This window comes from Aspergillus ruber, assembly GCF_000600275.1.
Source record: "Aspergillus ruber CBS 135680 unplaced genomic scaffold scaffold00006, whole genome shotgun sequence".
NCBI classification, from domain to species: domain Eukaryota; kingdom Fungi; phylum Ascomycota; class Eurotiomycetes; order Eurotiales; family Aspergillaceae; genus Aspergillus; species Aspergillus ruber.
Genome location: NW_024467302.1, coordinates 736,250 through 758,340, shown reverse-complemented (window position 1 = coordinate 758,340; position 22,091 = coordinate 736,250). Strand labels below are relative to the sequence as shown.

Here is a 22,091-nt window from a genome sequence, read left to right as displayed (position 1 = left end):
CGAGTATAATTTTTTGGGGGGGACTCGAAAGCGCCAACGCGCCGCGCGTGGATGTTGTGTTGACGCATGCCCGATTTAGCTTAGTCCCGGGTACGGAAACGCGTGACATGGCGTCATGATACACGGTCACGTTACTGTTTATTCTATTGCTACGCTTTGTTACGCTGTTATACTACCCCTATAGTAGCAGTCTTATTCACCTATTCTTTATCAACACATATTTTGATGGAAATTATTATTATACCGTTGACATTATGTATCATGACTGCATCACAGCGGAAGATTAGAATAGATACTTCTCCAGATCCACGACGGGTGCATATCGATAGCTATCAGAGTATGGGGGGATAATGCTATCGATAGCCCCAATCCAGAACCCTTGCTTCGTCCCTCTGCTCCTCGCATGCAATATCCCGCCCTGCGAAAGGCACTATCTCCCTTCACCGTCCCTACCTAATTGCTAGGAATATAAATTCCTCATCTTCGGGTGAAGTTCAAAAAGAAAAGGATTTGAGATGAAAAGGTGCTGACTTACAATACCTAACTGTATGGTTACTCGCGCTTCGCCAATCCACGTGTCCTACTGATCGCGATGTATGCAACCTGGGGAAATCGGATACTAAGCAACGTTGACAAGATGATCGCATGCGACCTGACCTGATCAGATCCGGTCGTGATATGATCTGTATACCCATTGCTCGGGAGACCAGCTACCATGGTTCACCCTCAGGCACCCTATTCAGCCTTTCCAGGATTCAACAAAGTCACTCGGTCCGAAAAGTTTCCAAAACGCTAATGCGAACAACATACAGTTACATTACATGTGTTGCGCCCCCGTGCTTTATCCTCAAACAAATAATTGGAATTATTTCCTTGCAGAGAACGAGGCATCATTAGTCAGCATGCATGAAGTTCACGATAGTATTTATGTACGCAACAAGTATGGAGATAATGGTGGTGGACAATGCCCAAACTTCTATCTCAACCCCCTTACGCCGCAGCGTCATCCCTCTCGTCTATCATTTATTGCGTGCAAAACTGGTATATATTTTCCTCACCGCACCAGTTGTTCCCAGCAACCTGCCCTACGCCTGATTTTGCGCTCGACTAAAACTTAGATCCAGGCAATTTGGGGCTAATTTATCGTTTCGGATCGTCTGACTATGAGGCAAAATCTCATTAATCGCTCGCCCCTAACCTCTATTCAATGCAGATGCCGCACGGGATGAGATTCTATGCGCTCAGGAATTCAAAATGCCTTGAGATTGCCGACATAATTGTTATCAACTTTGAAGCCGACAGATGGGCCCTATTTGCGATATTTTTGCTGGAACTTCATTGTTTTCATTCCAGAGCTACCAGAGCCAGCTTTATCTCGAACGCGCAAATTCAGTGCCTCGCCTTCATTGAAATCTGAAGAATTAGCAAACACCAACTGCAAAAAACCATGAAAACAATTACATAACCGAAACAGTGGCCTATTATCCAGTTCCGTGGAGACTGGCATGTTGGGGTCGGTCAACATCTTTCAATTTGTCTTGTCCTGCTCCCTGGGCCGGCAGAGACGCGCAATTGACTTACTGACGACAGTTGTGCAATGAACATGGGAGTGGCTACCACGTTAACATTGGTACTTCCTCCATTGCTCTCATCTCAGACCCGGTGGTAATGATAGCCGCTAGTGGCGTAGAGCATATGTTGAATTCGGACGTTGGAATACCTGCGACCCGTGCCTGTCTGATATGCATGAATGCATAGCGGTTGGATTTCCATGACTTCTCTGGTCTATCTGTCATTCAGGGTCTGCATGTCAGTTGAGTATATAGGAAGCATGTGTTGTAGCTTCTATGGGTTAGAATATCACCTAAAGTATTCTTTTCGGCTTTCATTTCCAATATACAGGTTATGTAATCAAAGAATATACCTGTGATTAGACGATTCTTGTGAAAAAATGAAATGCTTCCGATGTCAAACAAGATCAATTACCCACGTGTACTGCAGCAATTCGTGACATTATCCATGTCGAATTCATAGCCTATCCAGTGTATATGTCAAGATATAAACGTGCTTCGTGGGCACAGGGATTTCTCAAGGCAAGCCAAGTCAGAAAGCTGTTCGTATATATAGAAGCTGCATTGGTGATGGAATGCAGGACAAAGTGATGCGCGGATATATATCTTGAATACTCTGTATACACATCGTCAATACCCCCGAATAAACCAAAGAATCCACCGCACTTGAAAAAAAAAAAAAAAAAAAAAAAGAACAGTTCATTAATGATGCAATAGAATTGAAGTACGTGTAAGACCAGATGATAGCATTAACACCTCTATGGCCTCTATAGTAGCGACTCGAAATAGGTAATGCATCATCCAATTGAATGGCCCATAAAATGCCAAGTTCGCCTGCATATATACAGCATGCATTGTAGACTGCATACAGAATGTGCAACATACTCACATGCTATGCTAAAAAAGCATTAAGTACGATGGTGGATCATTGGGAATAACCAGATCATGTGCTGTGTCGGGTGGATGGATAGGAATAGCAATGATAAGGTTGCGATTCGTAATTACGCCTCCTTAAGTGGGGGAATCAGGCGTACACTCTCTCGCGCTCTATGCTGTCTCAAAATAGACTTCTGGTAGCGAGTAATTATAGATACCCAACGATGGGGACGCGTGGGAGAGTACTTGTAGGAGCCCGATGGGATTTTCCATACGTGTACAGATAGTATGGAATGTTTCCAGTGTTGGCAATTGCGTTTCTGTTCAATGTTTTTTTCTTTTCTCTACGAAAAAAATATCTTGTATGGTAAGGACATCTCGTGGCATCCATATCGCAACATTGCTTTCGCGTTATCCCCAGGTCAAAAATGCTTACGTTATGCATTTAGCAGTAGTAATATAAGATGTCTATAGTCAAAGCTGTATACTACTGAGCAAGACTTAGCTGAAATGTGTTTAATAATATAGGTGCAACCTCGCGCGGCTTTCTCTCCCCATCAGCCACCTCTGCTGCCCCAAGAGGACTTCTAGGTGCATACTTTGGAATGAGGGAGAAATCCATGTCTTGCAAAATATGGCGCGGGATTGTTCTCCATAGTGCCTCTTTCTAGAATGTGCTCTCTATCTCTACCCTGGGCTAACAAGGTGTTGATACGGTGCACAGAATTCATGAACCGGGCCGGGCCATGAACATTGTTGGGGCATCACTACAGAACGACGGATATCACAAAATCAAACCGACGGAGCAGCACTCGTTCCAAATACATCTTTTATGATGCCAAACTTCTCAACTCCTCAGAAAACCTTCGCTGGACAAATCACAGTACGCTGTTAGACGTTCCACACATGGGCTACTGCCATTCAGATAGTGATACCATCGTGTAATACAGCTGGGCAGCGAAGACGTACCATCCAGAACCAGCCTAGTGATTATTGTCTGAGTCAAAAGATTCGGTGGACGTCAAGCTCATACCGCCTGAACAGATTAGCCCAAGACAAAAGGAACTGGCTTCTGTCAATGCTTCACTCTCCTGGCATTCGCTCAGCACCTTAGCCCCGAGGACCTCGGGGTCGCCTGTTCGAAAACCATGGGATTTACTTGGCTGATTTTGTTTGTATTCCGCACGATGAGATGCAGATGGTCCAAAGCCCTTCAAAGATCATGGAACTGTTCGATAGGCTAGCAACCAGCGCCGTACCATATAACGCTGATCTTGAGGTATGCTCCATCATCTGTCGAGTCTGTATAGACAATGTCTTCCTAGACTACACGCGTATTGCAGCAATCATGAGCCCATTTGGATTCCTGTGTATCAGAGCCAGAAAGCTTACGATACGCGTGCTTCGAGAAGTGCTGAGACAGCACGGACAGTTTGCAACCCGAGATTGTGGGGGAAAAACACCACAACTTTTTGCGCTGAGTACGGTTCAGTAGATGTTCACCAAATATATGACGGACAGAGCCGGAGTATCCTTTAGACCGCCCTAGCGGAGAACGCTTCCACTCGGAAGCATACGCCACTTTAGTTTCATGTCTGTCTGCAGGGAAGTGAAACGGATCATCCAAGCAATTAATGAATAGAACCTTGAGTGTCGCTTTGTCGGTGTCAGGTGAGTGAGAGACTGATGGTGGTAGATATGTAGCTGTTGTTATACTGTTTTTGTGATTTCCTGTGTTTCTTTTCTTGCTCTGGAGTATATCAAATAATATATGGTTGAACCGACATTCCCCTTCACTGTACATATTTGATGAGCAGCGGAAATAGAGAAACAAGACTTAGCCTGTATTGTCTCTTACGTCTGAGCGCGCATTTCTTCACATCGTGATTCAAGCCAAAGGGGTCGTCATCGACATCTTAGTCCATGTTTCAGCATTCCGAACACAGTAATCATATCAATGCGTAGAGAAATGATGTGGGGGACGGGTATAAGAGTACATACTTCGGAGTACGTATAACCTCTCATGTACAATGAATTAGTTACTCGGCGAATCTCATTTGGTCTTCGTAATCCCTCAGGTAGGGATTGTCACCTTAGTCCCTGTATATCCGGCTCGATCCTTCAAGAAATGGCATGAGGTCGAAAGAAGGCCAATTAGTGTCGACAGACTCTGTAGTCTGCAGGCTAAAGTACATGTGGTGTTCACTGATCCCATGTACTTGGATAGCGTGGGAAGTCAGCAGGATGCGGTCCTCCTGTCTATCAGCCAGCGAGCGATCAGACAATTATAATAAGTGGGATGTGATTGATTCGAGCAACCGCCACGCGTGGGAGATCCCATGCAAGTATCCCAGAACGGTCTGGTTTGAGGCTACAGGATTACTGTATAGAGAGTTTTATAGGAAAGGAGGCAATAAAAATGATTTTGTTCAATGTTCTGTATTGTGTGGAAGCCGTGCGGAATCATTTTCCTTCCCGCATGCAGGGATGCAGAATCCATGCTAGTCTATAACAAACGGTCAACCTGTGAGTGGCCTGATCAGGTTTTTTAATAGAACATGCTTTATATTGAGTTCTCTTGTAATTCAATAATGCGTTATGTGGCAGCCATGCCCTTCTTTGTACATGGTAATGCTCTTGTAGCGAGAGTGGAATTGCATCATAGCCATGGCGCTAGTAACAAAACGGTATGTATGCAAAGTTACGGCGCTTGTTCCCGACATCGGGCGGCATTGAAAGGCGGATCTAATCGCCCGTTAGTGTGGGTGTGCATTTCCTCCCCTCATCCCACTCTCTTGTACCTTTTTTTTTTTTTTTTACAATTACAAGAATAATTGTAGTGTTGGTAATATTCTGCAAGAAGAAGAAAGCATTCAACTCGGAGATGATCCCTTTTCTCTACATTTCGATGCATATTCTTGAGACAACATGATCGTTCGTAGCCACTTCAGTTGACCTGATTCCGATAAGATACGGCCGTATCAATCAGTTGCCCTATGCAGAAATTCCCACTGTATACGTACCTCCCATCCACATAGCATGGGTTTTTCTCTTCATAGGCATATAATAGTAGACTTCACTGTTTTCTCTGACAAGCAGCATGACTAACAAGATTCTTGCTCTGCCCATGGCGTGGTGGAGCGAGTCATCAGTCATACGCGATTTCCGCTGTCAAAAAAGAAAAACAAAAAAAAAGTGACATTTGCAAGTTTCAAAATTTCGGTTCCTTGAAATTTAATTACTTTTTTAATTTCTAACAATAAATTCATTCTTCGGCGATCGTCATCCTCGTCGTCCGGAGGTACATATTTGATCGTTTTACCTGCTGCTTTTTGACTTTTTTCTTCATTCTCCCATTCACAACTCTCTTATATCCTCATCCTCTCGCTTTATTCTTCTGGTATATAGTAATACTTCATCCTTTTCTCCGGTAAAAAGAGAGGTTTCGTTTTATCTTCACTTTTTTCCTTTTTTTCTGGTCTCTCTTTTCACCTGCTTTTTCTAACTTAATCCACCGTCCCTCTCGTTATGGAGCCTGTTCTGCGCAAGCCTGAGATCAACTACCCTACCACATCATCCACCATGCCTCGTGCCCAGCCCTCGTCTTCGCGCGGTCCTTCCCGTCTCAAGGCAACTCCTGTAGAGGACATGCACGATGTTCTCTGCATCGGTTTCGGCCCGGCCTCTCTGGCAATTGGTATTGCCCTTCACGATTCCTTGGACCCCGCTCTCGCAAAGCCTGGTACCAACACCAACTTCCAGCCCAAGGTTTGCTTCCTTGAGCGACAGAAGCGATTTGCCTGGCACTCGGGCATGCTGGTTCCCGGCTCCCGCATGCAGATTTCATTCATCAAGGACTTGGCAACCCTCCGTGACCCTCGCAGCAGCTTCACCTTCCTCAACTACCTCCACCAGAAAGAGCGCTTGATTGACTTCACCAACTTGGGAACTTTCCTCCCGGCCCGGATGGAGTTCGAAGACTACATGCGGTGGTGTGCTGAGAGATTCTCGGATGTGGTGGCTTACGGACAGGAGGTGGTGGAGGTGATTCCTGGCAAGTCGGACCCCACTAGCTCCGCGGTGGACTACTTCACTGTTCTCTCGCGCGATGTTGAGACGGGCGAGATTACTTCGAGAAACGCCCGCAAGGTCGTCATTGCCATTGGTGGCAAGGCCAAGATGCCCCCCGGTCTTCCCCAGGACCCCCGCATCATGCATTCCTCCAAGTACTGCACCACCCTTCCTGCCATGCTGAAGAATGAATCCAACCCCTACAACATTGCCGTCCTGGGAAGTGGTCAAAGTGCCGCTGAGATCTACCACGACCTTCAGAAGCGCTATCCCAATGCGCGTACGACTTTGATCATGAGAGATACGGCTATGCGTCCTAGTGATGATTCGCCATTGTATGTTACACTTCCACTCCCTTCAAATTAGGTGCGTAGCTAACAACGCAATTCACGTATAGTGTCAACGAAGTCTTCAACCCTGAACGTGTCGAAACCTTCTACAACAAGTCTCCTGAGGAGCGTCAGCGTTCCCTCGCCGCCGACAAGGCAACCAACTATAGCGTTGTCCGTCTCGAATTGATTGAGCAGATTTACAACGACTTGTACCTCCAGCGCGTCAAGAATCCCGACGAGACCCAATGGCAACACCGGATTCTTCCTTCTCGCAAGATAACTCGTGTTGAGCACCACGGCCCTGAGAACCGGATGCGCCTCCATGTCCGGTCCTCCAAGGACACCGCCGCTCCCTCGGAAGGCAAGGAGACTTTGGAAGTTGACGCCCTCATGGTGGCGACTGGCTACCAGCGCGATGCACATGAGGACATTCTACGCAATGTCCAGCACCTGCGGCCCGCGAACTTGGAGCAATGGATCCCCAGCCGGGACTACCGGGTTCAGATGGACCCCAGAAAGGTCAGCGCACGGGCTGGTGTGTGGCTTCAGGGCTGCAATGAGAAGACCCACGGTCTGAGTGACAGCTTGCTGTCTGTCCTGGCGGCACGTGGTGGCGAAATGGTGCAATCGCTCTTTGGCGAGCAACTGGCGGGCAAGGAGGTGCAGGACACCACCACAATTCGTGCCATGCTGTAATTGAAGAAAAGAAGGGTACCAATCGGGTCTTGGGTCTGTGACCTGGCCCGTTCTAAAAGAAGTCGTTTTGGTAAAATCTGCGCTGTGATCTATTGATGCATGATTTGTGATATTATTGTTCTTATTTATTTCCCTATTTGTTCGACATATATTACTATTATTCCCCATTATTTTATATGGTTTTCATCTCTCTCTTTTTTTTTTTTTGGATATATAGAAGTTGATTCGATAGAGATTTGAATTTATTTCTTTTACTTGAGCAGTTAGTCAAACTCTTGAGACAAACCGTACAATCCCTAGCATTATTCCACAGCAAAGGAGCACATACCAGACGCAGACCCCATACAGCGGACAACTCCGAAATAACTGCTACTACATCTGTCCAAGCAGGCCAGATCCCTGCCGTATGGGTAACTCGCAAATCAACAACACTGAAACCAACCACGGATGGACGGGCGAAAACTGGGGCGCGTGAAATTGACGGGACCCGGATCGCACATAGAGACAGTGGGATCATCGTCGGAACATCCTAGGCTGGTTAAGGGAGCCGAGAAAGAGGTGGTACGATGAGCACCGCATTGGATGGGTCCGGTTGCTTTAGGGCGCAGAGCTTCAGCCAGACCCTGTCGCTCCCTGCGATTTGCAGCTTTAGTATGTACGTAGCCATCAGGAGTAAATTGGTAAGAGACGGTGAGAAATCACTTTCGTAGAGTATTCCATATGTACAATGATATCGTCAAATGCCGCACTCATCCCCAATGCCAGATTTAGAGCAAACCACGACCTCGGAGCTCAAGCGAGAAAAAGAAAAAAATACAAATACCAGACTCCATAATAAAATCCTGCAGGTACTGCGAAAAAACAGCAAGCGAATTGGCCAAAACCACAAGACAGCTGTGTTTTGACTTCTGCAGATCGTTCCAGACTTTTTTAAAAGCGTATCGTAATCAATCAGTGGCACGAAGTCTTGGCTGCGCGCCGCGATTGGCTCAGAGTCAGAACCTCGGCAAAACGCTACGGATCAGATAACGCGTAAAATGGAAAATTTTTTATCTGATTAGATTATTGTGCGTTGGGTCTGTAGTTTCAGTGACAGTTGTCACTGTTCTTTTTTGGGGGGGAAGGGGGTTGTATCCCTAATACGATGCTGTTTTAAAGAGTAATGATTGATCTGTTCAATTGAGCTGGCATACTTTTCTTAAGCATAGGAATACACCTTTTTTTCTCAGTATCCTTCTTCCTGCAAATTCTACAGTATCTTATCCTTACCCGTCCTCTCCCGGTAAATCAATTTTGAGTTCTACAGAACACGAGTCCCTTCTTGTCCCGGTTTACCCCTTGACAAGAGAACTCTGCTCTTTGGTAATACGACCGAAAAACTGACTCTGCACTAACCCCCAAAGCTCCGTCTTCGGGCGTACCCGCCATGAAATAAATAAGCGTCCAAGCGAAACCATCAGATACCACGGGCCATAGCTCGAGTAACTACAGTAGTTTGTTAGTAACCACTCATGGGGGTGTCATTGAAGTGTACGGAGTACTTGTAAAATACAGTGGATTGCAAAATACCAAATTACCACTTCCGAGATAAGATCCTAGCGTCGTTTTTTTTTTTTTTTTTGCCGGGCTAACGCGCGCTCAGCGACATCGGATATGGTTTTCTGGTTGACTCCAGTCTTAATATGGGGATGAGGAAAACTCAGTCAGCTCTGGCAATAGGACGGTTCAGACGGCCATTTTTCTTTTCTTTTTTTTTTTTTTGCCCCCTTGTTTACGAGAGTTGGAGTATGGAGACGTACGTATGTCTTCTGCAGAGATCCAATCAACTATCTTATCTGATTGATTGGATTTGATGATGGTGGGAAAAAAAAAAAGGTCACACAACCCACATGCCTTGGCACTTTCCCAGTATAATCCTGACCTAGTCATGAGTCCTGTAGCTTATTATTCCATGGCCTGTACAGACCGTATCCTGTACCATGTATCCTGCATTCTGCATCCTGTATCCTTCTTCCCGTTCCCCGAAAATCCAAACATGACCCGGCCCGTAGTCTTGGCTCCAGCTCCCGTCGTGCTGACGACCTGAACAAGAAATCTCTACCGTGCCCGTTCAATGGAGAATGCTGCAAACGGAAGAACGGTACAGTACGGGAGGAATTGATCCATGGATTAAACGGTGGAATATCTTTAGTCCCTTTTCAACCAAAACTTTTTGAGGTTGATTGATTTGATTGATACTGTCGATACTGTTGATTATCTGATAATCAGCTCGGAGTAGAATTCTATAGGTACCACTGTTTAAGCTATGGGACACTCATTTTCGTGGCTTGGTGGTAATAAACAGCTATGTCGGATGGCAACTGAAAACACACGTACTCCTGCATGTTATTGGAAATCTAGCGTGGCATCCTAGCAGTATACTGCACATTCTTCATATAGGACAAACCTTGGTTTACCTAATCGAATGAGAAAGCTATGGTCAGAATGAGGTCTAGTCAAGCGTTGAAGCATGGGGTAAGAATCGCGCAATGCGACGCAATTCAATTGGCTACTTAACGAATGCATGTATGCACCCTATTTCAGAAATCCCGTCGCATAATCTTCTTGCCGGGATCATAATCCATCGTCAATTATACCCCAATGTCCATGCCCAAGTCTCCAACGACCCCTGCACACCCAGGAACAGTAAACGCCGTGTCACAGGTATAATGGTCAGATGGGACGATGCAGAGACGATCAACTGCAACTGCAAATCAAGATCACCCTTCTAGCCTTCTAGAGCCAACAAAGTCGTAACAAATGAGTGAAATTCGTTCTTCAAAATTACCGCTTGAATGGCTAGACCCTGAAGTGTATTTAAACATTCGTATGTATTAGCAAATTATCCTAGCTGTGTATAAATAATCTGTCATCATGCATATTGCATAACCCCCCCTGTACATGGACCTAGCCTATTACAACTCGTTGCTTGCTTGCCTGTCACCACAGTACCCATACACTATAATCCTTGTCAGTGTATGTAATGGCTGGCGAATTAGCTGGTGGAATTCGAGCACATAACGTGGGAGGAAAAAAAAAAAAAAAAACAAGCCAAAAGAGATACCGCCAACGTCGTCTAACGTCGGACAGGTAAATCATGCAAAGATTGAAAATTCATTCGAGATTCGTTTCGTTATACTCCACTCGGAGGTCTGAATTTTAGCATAAACGATGCCTTAAGATGTGAATGTATGGAATTGCTCAATGACCAGCAAGTTCAAACATGGTCTTCGCCGGCCACGCTCTGGTACGCGCCTCCGAATCTTGATCCACCACCAGCACGCATACGCATTGGTGTCTCATACATCCGGTTATAATTGACAATTTCACCCTCAAGCATTGCAGCGCCAGATTCGCGCTTCCCCAAGTACGGTGCTGGATCACACCAGAAATCCCGACAATTGGTGATAATCCCCCGGGAGAAAGGATTCCGAGGCCGTGCTACGCGGGGCCCATCCCGCAAACCATCCCGTGCCGTCGCAAAAAAGGCGTCAACACCAAGCAGAGATGACCATTGTTGGATACAGCCATGCTTTCGAACACGGCCATGTGGGTTTGGTCCTTGTCCACTGGCGGAAAGTCCAGCAGCGTCGAATGATGTTGTCCCTGCTGTCATGGCCGACGCGAGAGCTCGGGAGCTGGGATAACTTCTGTCAATCGAGTGGCCTCGCATGTTCTCGTAGGTCGTTTGGTTTCGTGACACCTGGACCAGTTGAACGGCACAGAGCATTGTGATCCAGACCAGCTGAATGCTTATCCACAAGTCAAGAATGAGAGTGAAGGTGTCACGGAGCACATAGCTGCAGAGCGTATCATTGATGACACTGCATGTCAGTTCAGTTGGTGCCGGCAGAATATTGATATCTGAATGGTTTGTTAGCTAACAAGCACTTCATTCCCATTACAAATAAACACTTACAGGAGACTGTCAACAGCACGAAGAGGGTGATACCGATCCCAAGGCAAGCGATATACAATACGAAGTGGCGCAGATTGTTCGCGCCAACGCAATTGTCAATCCAGGGGCAATGGCTACCGCATGGTTAGTACTTCAACGTCTCTTAATGGACAGTTAGAAAGGCTTCCTTACTGGTCGTGCTTGGCAACACATCGCCCGCAACGTCTGCAATGCTTGCTACGCAACGGCTTTCGGATCATGCAGAAGACACAGAAATTCTCTTCGTCGAATTTCCACGATTCAAAAAGTTCGGCAATGACCGACCTCTGCTGGTTCCTACTGCCGAGTTTGGGGACATAACCAGGGTCTTCAACCATTGAGATGATGTAGAAATAAGTTGTCGTTATGAAGAAGAGCGAAAAGAACACGTTCAGAATCGGATTTGTAGAGTAAGTAACTAAAGAACAATCAGTTCACAACCTTTGAATTCATCACAAAGCGAAAGATTTATACTTACCTGGCAGCACATTAAGGACGTATCTGATACCAACCCAGAATAGAGACCCAGCAAACACTCCCGATAAATAGGGCTATATTCAGTTAGCATCAAGGCCAGACACATACGCGACACGAACTTACCGTTCTCTGGAGGACCCGATACTCTGATGGACCCTTACTGGCAGCCTTTTGAGCAACATACTGCAGGCCGAATACGGTAATGAGCATTGCAGGGATGGACGCATAAATGGCCATGTTGCTGAGAATCCACGTAGCAACGAATACCATGAGAAACGGCCAAAGGAAAAAGAACTTTGACATGATGCTCTTGTTCCGCACCCAGCTCGCCAGTCCCATGGGAAGAGCCTTGGGGTTTCCATCAAACTCGTAACCGCATTCGTCAAGGGCTCGATACCACACTCGCACAGTATTCATCTCCGAAGCTACCGTTGCCGGTGCCTTGCCATCCCTCGTCTTTGAGAACCGATCCGCGCCATACTCGATAAGTTTCTGGACGCAGGGCAGCGATCCCTTTACCAATGCCCAATGGAGAGGAGTCAATCCACTCTCGTCGACCGCATTGGTATTGGCGCCCCAGCGCAGAAACAGATCTACGCATGCCGGGAACCCTTTGTATGCCGCCCACATCAGCCCGGTATGGCCTTGTTGATCCATAGCATCCACCGGTATTTCTTGATGTAGAAGCAGCACGAGTAAGAACGCATTACCATCGATGGTTGCCAAATGTAGAATGTTGTAGCCCTGAACGTCGGTAAGAAGAGGATCCGCGCCGCACTGAAGCAGGAGGTGAACGATATAGTAATGGCAACGTTGGGCAGCCCACATCGCCGGCGTAGCGACGGATTCTCCTCCTTTGGCGTTAACATCCGCTCCCGAGTCCAACAAGAACTTGCACATCGCATATTGATTGTTGATTGCGGCCCACTAAAGCAAGACCAGTCACAAACAGTCAGCAAATGCGCCGATAACATAGGCACTGGGAAACTGGATAGATACGCACATGTAACGGTGTGATTCCTTCCTCGTCCTTGTGGTTGGCTGTCAACTTCTTTTCCTCGAATATCCTTTGCATGGCCGAAATCTCCCCTATCCGGGCAATCTGCATGATATCCTCCCCGAGCGGAATTGAGCCCTTCACAGATGCACGTTCTGGATTCATGGTTTTGAGTTCAACGTTGGTATCGTGCGGCGTCGCCTTCGGAGGTGTCCCTTTCCCATTGGCGTTTTGCGGCGAAATTGGAGCCACGCCCACGGCGTTACTACCGCTGCTCTGCGATTCAGACATATCTGGTACGCAAGTAAATATAGCGGGTTTTAGGGAAAAGGGGGAGCAGACACTTTGCGTTCACTTTCGGCGGTAAGGGAGAGTGTCAAGGCAGCGGAGACAGGTGGCAGCGTTTCGGAGGATTATGATCTCGACAAAACTGCATCTAAAAGACCATTGCGAATCCACGAGCGTCGATTGGAGAAGTCAGGATAGGAATATATCTTCCGAGAAGTCGCAGCTTTTCAGAGAATAGAACCGAAGTCTGAGAGGAAGGGAGGGAAGGAAAAAGATGGGGATGTTATTTTTTGGCCCGCTGAAGCGGCCGCGGACAGACGCTAAGAATGAAGATTAGATGACAGGTACAATAGGGCTTAAGGAATGATTATAATCCATTCGCGGTGTCTATTCTGTATGTACATGCATATAAGTGGCTACTATTTTGACATACCATTTTCCTTTTTCCCTTTCTCTTCATTCTTCTTTACGCATCTGTATAATCCAGTATACTTGGGGGTTATCCGGAATTGGGCTGACTCAGCCAATCTTTAGAGCTTTAGGCAGCCGCATTGTATTCCACACCGATTCCTCGTCAGCCCTACGGAGTGGGCGACATTTCCAAGAACCATTGGGCCAATACTGGTGCAATCGGCATTGTATCGGCATGGAGGATCTGTGTGCGACCCGCTGCCACCACCATTTACGTGCCTTTCTTGCCATTATGGATTTCTGACGCTCCCTCGCAACTCATACACCTTTGAATTAGATCTTGCGCTTCATCCAGAAGCATCTGAGCGTCGACCCGCAGCTTGAAATCCACCAGAAAGCAGAAGCTGATTTCGATCTTGGAAAGTTCGCGCTCACTCACTCCACCAACCTTCGCAACTCGACTATGAGGGTAACTAAGGTCTTCCAACGCTTTCATCGCTACCCCAAGACCAGCAAGGATAAGACGATGCATATTCTTCGGGTTAATAGACAGCATCCGTTGGACGACTGCCATCTTGGTAAAATAAATGCTGGTAGCAAGATAGACTGCTGTGGACATGGGGCAGTACTTGTGAAGTCGTAACAGGTAATCCCGTAATGAGATGGGCGGTTCTTTTTTCGACACAAATTTTCGCAAAAGCACACTAAGCTGAAGGATATCCTGGCCAGCCGTGTTATCAGCTGTTGGTGGGGCATGCAGTTCGGCAGTTCTTATTTGTATGGGTGCTTCCCCATTGGAGGCATTGTATTGATAATCCTCGCCATGAGCACCAGGAGAATTCACTAGGGGATCCGTCGGTGTTTGGGTAGTTGACTGTGCAAGGCTCTCGATATTGAAGCATAACAGCTCCAAAGCCGCAGCTGGCGAGATATCAAAAACGTCTGCGATGCCATGCGATGCCGATTCAGTTGGCACATCCTTTCCTTTATCAACACTGGAATTCGAAAAATTCTGGTTCTGTGACGCCCTCGTGCCTTCGGATGGGTATTGTGTTTCTTGCATGCTGGGTGCCATGTTCGAATCATTTGTTGCGACAGAACGCGAAAGACATCAAAAGAGGGCGTCACGAAACAACGACTTTTTTGAACTTGTAAATAGAGATCGATTCCTTGTGTGAGAATTGCATTGTTGGGCCGGTCCCGGTTTCGAGTCAGCAGAATTGATGACCCTTGTATACAAAGGCCGAGGATCGAGGCGGGTGGCGGCGGCGACGACGATGGAACGCGGGCAATCGCTGGCAAAAGGGCAATGATGGTCCGGGTTCCACGCAGCTGTCTGAGCAGCTGCCAGCTGAATATAGCAGTCTTGAAACAACTCTAAAGATTAGTTTCCAATTCTGCGAACCCGGAAGCTGTTTTCGCATAGAACCACTCACTCTAAAGGAATGACTGAAAACAAGGAATTGGTTGGAGATAAACTTCTAAAGGAAGGATATGAAAGAAAGAAAAACAAAAACAGAAAAGCGAAACGAGTCAGGCACACATATTTATTGTATGGTTGATTAGAAGGTAATTGCCGACTACGAGAGCTTGGCTGAGAAGAACTTATTCGGACATTCTTTCAGCCGATCAACAAAGAAAGTCCCCTCCTTTATCTTCATCTCCCGAACACAACAGCCCATCTCAGGAAAATACTATACAAAAAACGACTACAGCTCAATGGAGCATTCTATGAGATGACTCGAATGGACATGCTATATTTCATTTGACTAACCAGGGATACGCCGATGCTCACCATATAAAAGCAACGCTGATAAAGAAACAAATACAACATGCTGAACATACAGAGAACTAACAAACACAGGCATACATAAACAAACAACAAAGGAAAAATTGCCCTTGCGACTTCATATCCACGCGGTTTCTGGGCGAACGAATGCTCAGCGCCAACGCGGACGCTCTCTGTCGTAAATGAGTATCCTTTCGTTTCTGATATCATACGTCCGAACACGACCGAATCCCCTTAACGGCCTTCGAATCGTTTGCGGCTCAAATCCATCCCGATAGGTCTCATAGGTTGGCGTTCTGCGGAATTCCGTACAAATGCGCTCTCCAACTCTGGAGAGATGCCGGTTACCGTCCTGGATTATCCTTGGTCGAACGTGGATTATGTTAGGGGCGGCGCGGTCTCGTTGCGTCTCCCTTTGCCTCCCAGGCCACGGTGAAGGCTCTCTTGTATGTCGCTCTTGTGGCTGTTGTGGACGCCTTCTTTCCTCGACGATCTCATCGCTTCGACTTCTATCGTCACTAAAAGAATTGCTTCTATGTGGCCCAGGGATATCCTGTCGACCACTATGATTATCCCTTTCAACCGGCGCATCCCGTTCATGAGTTGTTTCGCATTCAACGTCGCTGGCGAAATGCACCCTCTTCTCCCCGTTTCTTTCACGGCTGCTAGTTCTGGGAGATTTCTTGTCTTCTGATCTATAATTGTGGATTTCCACAACCCGAGGGCGAGGTGGTGAGTTTCGTCGCCGGATAGGTACGCGCTCGACAACAGGTGATCGTTCTCTTGGACGGCGAGGCTCATGATTCGCTTGAGAGTCTTGATGACTCGGGATCGAAAGCGCGTGATTGCATGGACCTTCCTGCCTCCTGGGATCTGAGACAGGAGACCTACGCTGTGGTGAAGTGGTTTGGCTGCGCCGCTGAGTGCTCCGCCGCTCGGATCTGTGTCTCTCGGGAGGGTCGACTATGAAAGGACGAGAACCGCTTTCACGCCTTCTGTGCGTCTGGCTCTTTTGATTGTTGTCAGACTCGGAAAAAGTTCTTCTCGGGAAAGGTAGGTGTATTCGGACCGGGCTGCTTTGACGCCTCGGCGGTGGTGATGGTCTTCTGCTTTCAATGGTTAGAGTTGAGCGTCGTGACTCACTCGGCTGGGTCATTTGAGATCTAGGTGGTGAGGGCGAGGGCATCCCCCGCCGCCTCTCGAGACGGAAACGTTGTATATGATACATTTTGCCGTGGTCATATACCAGCGTACGCCTGCAAGTCCCTCCTCGGCCTGGACTGAACAGACAGGTGCGGATTATCTTTCTGGTTCGAATTTCCTGTGAATGAACATCTGTGAGTATCTCAATTCGGCACGTCGCTTCTTATTATGTTGTGATCCAACATTTTAAAAGGACTCGGGGATGTCGTACCATTGAGTTGATTTGCTATACCTCGGGACTGAAAGAGAACACTTCGGACGAGATTGAAAACTCGGACAAAGATGTATTCTTCCACGATAACAAAGACAGGGCATAATAACAGCTATAGAGGTGAGAAAGAAAAGGACAAAAGATGGATTGCGCTTCTGTTTGCGACACCAGACACAAGGACAATGTCATGAATCAAAGACATGTGGCTGCTGTCATAAGCTTAAGACATCTGATATAAAAGAACACGGACATAGTGTCGTAGATTTTTTTTTTTATTAAAAAAAAAAAAAAATGAATAAAGGCTTTGTCTTTTCACTTTTCCTCTTTCATCCCGCTCCCTTCAGATGACAGATATTCCCCAAGGAGACAAGACTCCTTATATACAAAGGAATTGACCATGACGAAACGCTATCCCGCTGTAGCCTAACAGAAGTCAGTCTCCTTTGCCGTCAATTTACTCTCTTAACAATCAAATCCAATCCTTAGAATTAAGAGGTTAAGGCAACAAAAAGAACCGACAAACAGACGGAGAACTTGAACGATTCTTGGAGAAAAAAGAAAACAAAAAAAACAAAAAACCAACAGAACCCTGCGTGATCAAGCCCCAAACACTGGTGAGCAATGACGGAAAGGAAGAGGGATGGTGTGGCTGGTTCGCCCTTGGTCACAGGGGCGCAGCTCGAGTCAGCAGGGACTACTAGATAGTGGTCATTGTATATTGAACGATGATATGGAGAGAACGGTCTAACTCAAAAGAAATATGATCATAAATTAAAATAATTAAATAAAGTTCATAGAGAGCGTTGTAAGATCTACTGTACACTTGTGATGTACAGAGTACACCATCATCCCTGCTGGTGTGGAAGTGCAATAAGTGCACGGAGTGCGCCTTGACAGCCTCGCAGGTGACAATAGATTGCGATAGAGGGCATACCATCTCAAGTGCATGTGGCGCGGGACTAGACTACACCAGCCACGTTGTAGGATCAAATCAGATAATTTAGACGTTGTTGGATAGTGGACTGCTGCACATCATGCATTGCCGCAGTTGCATGAGAAGGATTTGTAGGGATATCAAATCTACCCTAGGTAGTACATAATTGGTAATAATATTTATAATATCAGGCCGCGAGACGGTTTGTAGTGTACAGGGCAAACATAGCATCATTATGGGCAGATAGATCGCGGAGGTGATCGTCAAGACAGACATGCAAAAAGTGAAGCTATGGCTCCCATCGTTCAAGGAATTTATCCTGGTTCTTGTCGCGCCGATGAAGCGCATCCAGATTGAGGTTCTCCACTCCTTTCCGAATGAAGCCCAATTGAGCCTCCAATTCCGCGAGGCTCTGGTTCTGTTCAATGTTTGAAAGTGAAGTCTCAAAATACGAGTCTGCATGCAGGGAGGCAGAAAGAAGTCGAGACGCTCGATCCGTTGGAATCAGTTCCGTCACAAGTGGCAAACCAGAACCAATGCCCAATGTCCGAAAGTACTCCAACATGTGCGATTTTTTCTCGTATAGGGCATTTGCACCTCCATCCTCTTCCTCGGATTTGAAGATTGATTCGGATGAGAGGCCCACGCGCCGCAGGAGGCTTGCGAGGGCCAGTGAGTCCGGGAGTGGAGCAGTTTGCTTTTCGGGAGAGCTGAAAAGTGACTGCGGCTGCGTGGAACGCCTCCTTAGAATTGTATCCCGTTTGGATGTCGTCTTTTCCGAGAACGAATCACTCACTTCAGACCGGTAAATGCTGATGAGGCTCTCCAGAGTCTGACAATATGATTCGCGGTCTTGTAAGCATTGGGTTAGGCTTTCCGTGGAAGATGTCATTTCCATAATTGTATCGAGAACCTGTAAAAAATTAGTTGTCTACCCAACAGTCATGATAAAATAATGGCATACATATTCGAGCTTGCCCTGGGAGGCATTGCGTAGTTGCCCGTGGCGATTCTGGAGCTCACGCAAAACCGGCTCGCTGAACTGTTGTCTTGTGGACATCTCGGCCAGAACATCGACTTCCGGATATAGTGACTCCAGTTCCTCTCTCAATGCAGCCAGCGCTTCCTCCTCATGCTCCTCTGCTGCCTGCTTAGATCCTGCCTGATCGGCCTGAATGCTTTCCAAATACAAGCGATCAAGACGGTAATGGATCTCTTCCGCGACGTACTCTGTGAGCACAGCCCCCAGTTGCTCGGTACGTTTGGCTACAGAGGCGTCATTTCCAGTAGACTTGATCCCGGATGCGAGTCTTTCCAACCTTGCCAGAATCCTATCATCCTCCTTTAATCTAGACGTCAGCGAGGACAGTATCTTTTTCCCATCCAATCTGGTTTTCTCCGTCTCAGCTCTCAGGTTGGCTTCCAACTCTTGGACAAGGTCATTGGACTGTATCCTGTCAGTGGCATGTTACACAAATGCACAGCATGAGGTCATTACCGCTGCATTGGCACTCTGCCTGCTTGATTCGTGCTTTTTGCGAAGCCGTTCTATATCCCTGTTCTGCCTGATGGCCCGATTGTCATCGAGGCGAAGCTGTTTATTCAAGGTCTCGCATTGGGTGGTTAAGATCTCTGTTTGCTTCTGGATAGCCTCCGTTGAGGCTTTCAGGGATCCGATCGCATTCTGGATATCTTCGTCAAAGAGCGGTCGGGTCGAAGCGAGGCCTGGGTCGTGGAGGATACGTTGTAGAGTACCGGAAGATTCTAATTGAGAGTATCTTGTTATGGATATGTTAGCTGAATTATCGACATAGTTTTTCAAATATTGCCAGAGAAAGACATACAGAGCGAGCTCCTCCTTTGTCAACAAAGTGTCATAGCCGAGATGCTCCGATACCCATTTCGCACTTTCGGCGCTACCAGCCTCGTTATCAAAAGTGGACTCGATTTCGCTTCGTTTGACCGATATATTGCGTTCTTTCAACGCAGATATGAGTATATCTGCCGGATTCTTCTTCGTGCATTCCATTGTTTTGCGGTGTTTGACTCGTTGACAGTGCGGAACCGTCGGCCAGCGTTTCTCTCCGCTCGGAGCTACACTCGAAGGCCTACACACAAAAAGGACCCCATGATTAAGGGGATTCCATAGTCAAATTCACATTTATGACTCATTGTGGTACATGTTATTCTTCTTTAAATCAAAACTATATATCTCTGATCTTCATCTGATCTCGTTCTGTTATTGCATGGTTGGGGCTATTTCCTACTTTAGAATCAGGCAAAAACATTATATTGAAAATCAGATTCGTCATTAAAAACTAGGCAGATCAATTCATGAGACTTATATATGCAGGGAACAGCCCAAGTCCAGAAAATGGAAACGCTTTAAAAAATGGGCTGGCTGTGGAGAATGCCAAACCTCATGGCAATGTTGACTCTGTTGGCTCAACCTTGGGATAATACCAAGTGGTCACCGCAATAATTACATAAATGAGCACGCAGAGACCACCTTCAAGCCAGGTGGACTTGCCATCTCGCAGGAAATTACCAACGACCAGGATGGCCAGCACAACGAGAACGATCATGAAGATCTCGAAGTTCAACCCTAGGTCCTTATCAAGACCCCAACCCACAATAACTGCCAGGGGCGCATTTAACAAGGCAGTCTGGATGGATGGGCCGAGGCAGTGGAAGAGTGCGAAATTGATTTGGTTATCCCTGCATGGTTCAGTTACACGGCTGTTGTGATTATTGACCTAATGGGTAATGTACTTACCAGGCTTCGTCAATGGCTGTCAGATGCTCTGCGGCCTTCTCAACCAGAGGCACCAGGATAAGACCCATGAAATTATCCGACACGCCCCGCTCCTCGACAATGTGTTCGATTTCCTGGACCAGGAAAACAGCAGACATACAAACGCAGGTCAGTGATATCACTATGGCCACCAAGCATTCGGTCAAAGTGAGTTTGGTTCTTCTAGCCTCTTTCTCTCGGTCCTCGTCCTGAGCCTCATCAAATTCGAGAACTTCATCGAAAATCGAGTGGTGGCTATGAAGATTGTAAACCAAATACCTGGAGTGAAATCGGTTAGCGAGTGGGATGGCAAAAATGCGGGCCTTGCCTGTCAGGGACTCACATGATAAAGGCACAAAGAAGGATGATGGCCGTGGCTCTGCTGATTGTCAAAGTGGCCCTATTTAGTTCTGGGCGGGTAATCTGGACATTGGTCGAATTGCTCGCCAGGGCCGCATAAAAGGCGCTGGGGATCAGCAACCCAAAGCCCGCAACTAGCAGCAGCCCCGAACCAACTTCGCTGACGGCCTCATGGAAGCTTTGTTCGCTACGCCCGATGCCTCCGAAGAAGAAGCACATACCCAAACAAAGCAAAAGGTTCGCCAGCACAGAACCAAGAATAGCGGCTTGAATGACAGGAATCAATTGCCCGTTGTTGTCATTGTGAATTAAAACCATGAAAAGCACGACCTCAACGACTGAGCTCAAGGTTGTTTCCAACAAGACACCCAGTACTTTAGGAAGCTTTTTGGCGAGTTCTCCACCGGCAAATCCCAGGAGGTTTGCCGACGGCACCATTGCGATGTAATTGAGGGCGAATATCCAAACATGAAGATCGGGTCGAGCAAAATGGATGGCAATCGCTGCCGGAACAACGGGCCAGAGAATATTCACTAGCATTGACAAGGTGCAGGTACTCTTGAAGCAGACCTGGAGGAAATGGATGGGATGGATTCCCCTTCTGCCGCTTTCTCCAGCAGTGTCCACACGAAACATTCGGCGACGAGAGAGACTGGAATCGGAACCGACTTTTTCATTGTTATGCGTGGGAAGTAAGGTAGAGGATTGGCGTATCTCCGCCGGTGGTGAGGAATTCGAGGTCCTTCCCAGGTCTGCATTTCCCTGAGAAGCTTTGGCACTTGCTCTTTGCGCTCGTCTTGACGAACGCCTGTCCATTTCGATATGCTGATCAATTCTGGAGCCGCTCTCCATATTTTCGATCAACTGATCAAGGGTTTATCGGTAGCAATTGGTGGCAGAAAACAGAAACAGAAGAAAAGAAAAGCAGACGAGCTAACGAAGTTAATATCCTGTCCCAGGCTGGTTGAGCGAATATCTTGAGGCCGTATAGAACGGAAAGAGACAGAAGGAAACTGTCTGAACCTGGAACATCTCTAGCCGAAGAGGAGGAATGAGGAGATCGGGAGATCAAGTTAGAAAGGTAATTAAAAAAAAAAAAAAAAAA

General features: G+C 46.9%; 6 protein-coding genes across 6 annotated transcripts; 1 reads left to right on the top strand and 5 right to left on the bottom strand.

Annotated features, from left to right (window-relative positions):
* The first annotated feature begins 5,764 nt into the window (after positions 1 to 5,764).
* EURHEDRAFT_329863 (lysine N(6)-hydroxylase/L-ornithine N(5)-oxygenase family protein) lies at positions 5,765 to 7,632 on the top strand. The gene is made up of 3 exons (XM_040778359.1): positions 5,765 to 5,877; positions 5,982 to 6,853; positions 6,916 to 7,632. The coding sequence occupies exons 2-3, from the start codon at positions 6,030 to 6,032 to the stop codon at positions 7,544 to 7,546; spliced, it is 1,455 nt and encodes a 484-aa protein (XP_040641014.1). The 5' UTR covers positions 5,765 to 5,877; positions 5,982 to 6,029; the 3' UTR covers positions 7,547 to 7,632.
* Positions 7,633 to 12,004: 4,372 nt separating this feature from the next.
* Positions 12,005 to 13,273, bottom strand: EURHEDRAFT_329773 (ankyrin repeat domain-containing protein). The gene has a single exon (XM_040778358.1). It carries the CDS (start codon positions 12,897 to 12,899, stop codon positions 12,090 to 12,092), a length of 810 nt encoding a protein of 269 aa, XP_040641013.1. The 5' UTR covers positions 12,900 to 13,273; the 3' UTR covers positions 12,005 to 12,089.
* Positions 13,274 to 13,703: 430 nt separating this feature from the next.
* On the bottom strand, positions 13,704 to 14,770 carry EURHEDRAFT_513892 (putative cyclin-dependent protein kinase complex component; the record flags this gene model as incomplete). The annotated part of the gene is made up of 3 exons (XM_040786219.1): positions 13,704 to 13,758; positions 14,022 to 14,637; positions 14,692 to 14,770. 3 exons carry the CDS (start codon positions 14,768 to 14,770, stop codon positions 13,704 to 13,706), a joined length of 750 nt encoding a protein of 249 aa, XP_040641012.1.
* Positions 14,771 to 15,549: 779 nt separating this feature from the next.
* Positions 15,550 to 17,248, bottom strand: EURHEDRAFT_329358 (putative RNA binding protein). The gene is made up of 2 exons (XM_040778356.1): positions 16,899 to 17,248; positions 15,550 to 16,805 (listed from the first exon to the last, which is right to left on the bottom strand). The coding sequence occupies exons 1-2, from the start codon at positions 16,899 to 16,901 to the stop codon at positions 15,636 to 15,638; spliced, it is 1,173 nt and encodes a 390-aa protein (XP_040641011.1). The 5' UTR covers positions 16,902 to 17,248; the 3' UTR covers positions 15,550 to 15,635.
* A 730-nt stretch (positions 17,249 to 17,978) lies between these two features.
* On the bottom strand, positions 17,979 to 20,056 carry EURHEDRAFT_329508 (uncharacterized protein). Its single transcript, XM_040778357.1, has 4 exons — positions 19,677 to 20,056; positions 19,331 to 19,610; positions 18,797 to 19,279; positions 17,979 to 18,745 (listed from the first exon to the last, which is right to left on the bottom strand). Exons 1-4 carry the CDS (start codon positions 19,859 to 19,861, stop codon positions 18,122 to 18,124), a joined length of 1,572 nt encoding a protein of 523 aa, XP_040641010.1. The 5' UTR covers positions 19,862 to 20,056; the 3' UTR covers positions 17,979 to 18,121.
* Positions 20,057 to 20,252: 196 nt separating this feature from the next.
* EURHEDRAFT_451171 (hydrogen/calcium exchanger domain-containing protein) lies at positions 20,253 to 21,802 on the bottom strand (the record flags this gene model as incomplete). The annotated part of the gene is made up of 3 exons (XM_040783929.1): positions 20,253 to 20,550; positions 20,609 to 20,905; positions 20,970 to 21,802. 3 exons carry the CDS (start codon positions 21,800 to 21,802, stop codon positions 20,253 to 20,255), a joined length of 1,428 nt encoding a protein of 475 aa, XP_040641009.1.
* Between the last annotated feature and the right edge of the window lie 289 nt (positions 21,803 to 22,091).

What these genes read in the sequence shown, in the direction of transcription:
- EURHEDRAFT_329508 (XM_040778357.1), bottom strand. Translation starts at nt 19,861, where the DNA reads ATGGAATGCACGAAGAAGAATCCGGCAGATATACTCATATCTGCGTTG. An exon ending in ACAAAGGAGGAGCTCGCTCT is followed by an intron (nt 19,611 to 19,676) that starts GTATGTCTTTCT and finishes ATCCATAACAAG; the next exon opens with ATACTCTCAATTAGAATCTT. An exon ending in GGCAGAGTGCCAATGCAGCG is followed by an intron (nt 19,280 to 19,330) that starts GTAATGACCTCA and finishes GACAGGATACAG; the next exon opens with TCCAATGACCTTGTCCAAGA.
- EURHEDRAFT_329773 (XM_040778358.1), bottom strand. Translation starts at nt 12,899, where the DNA reads ATGTGCAAGTTCTTGTTGGACTCGGGAGCGGATGTTAACGCCAAAGGA.
- EURHEDRAFT_329863 (XM_040778359.1), top strand. Translation starts at nt 6,030, where the DNA reads ATGCCTCGTGCCCAGCCCTCGTCTTCGCGCGGTCCTTCCCGTCTCAAG. An exon ending in CCTAGTGATGATTCGCCATT is followed by an intron (nt 6,854 to 6,915) that starts GTATGTTACACT and finishes ATTCACGTATAG; the next exon opens with TGTCAACGAAGTCTTCAACC.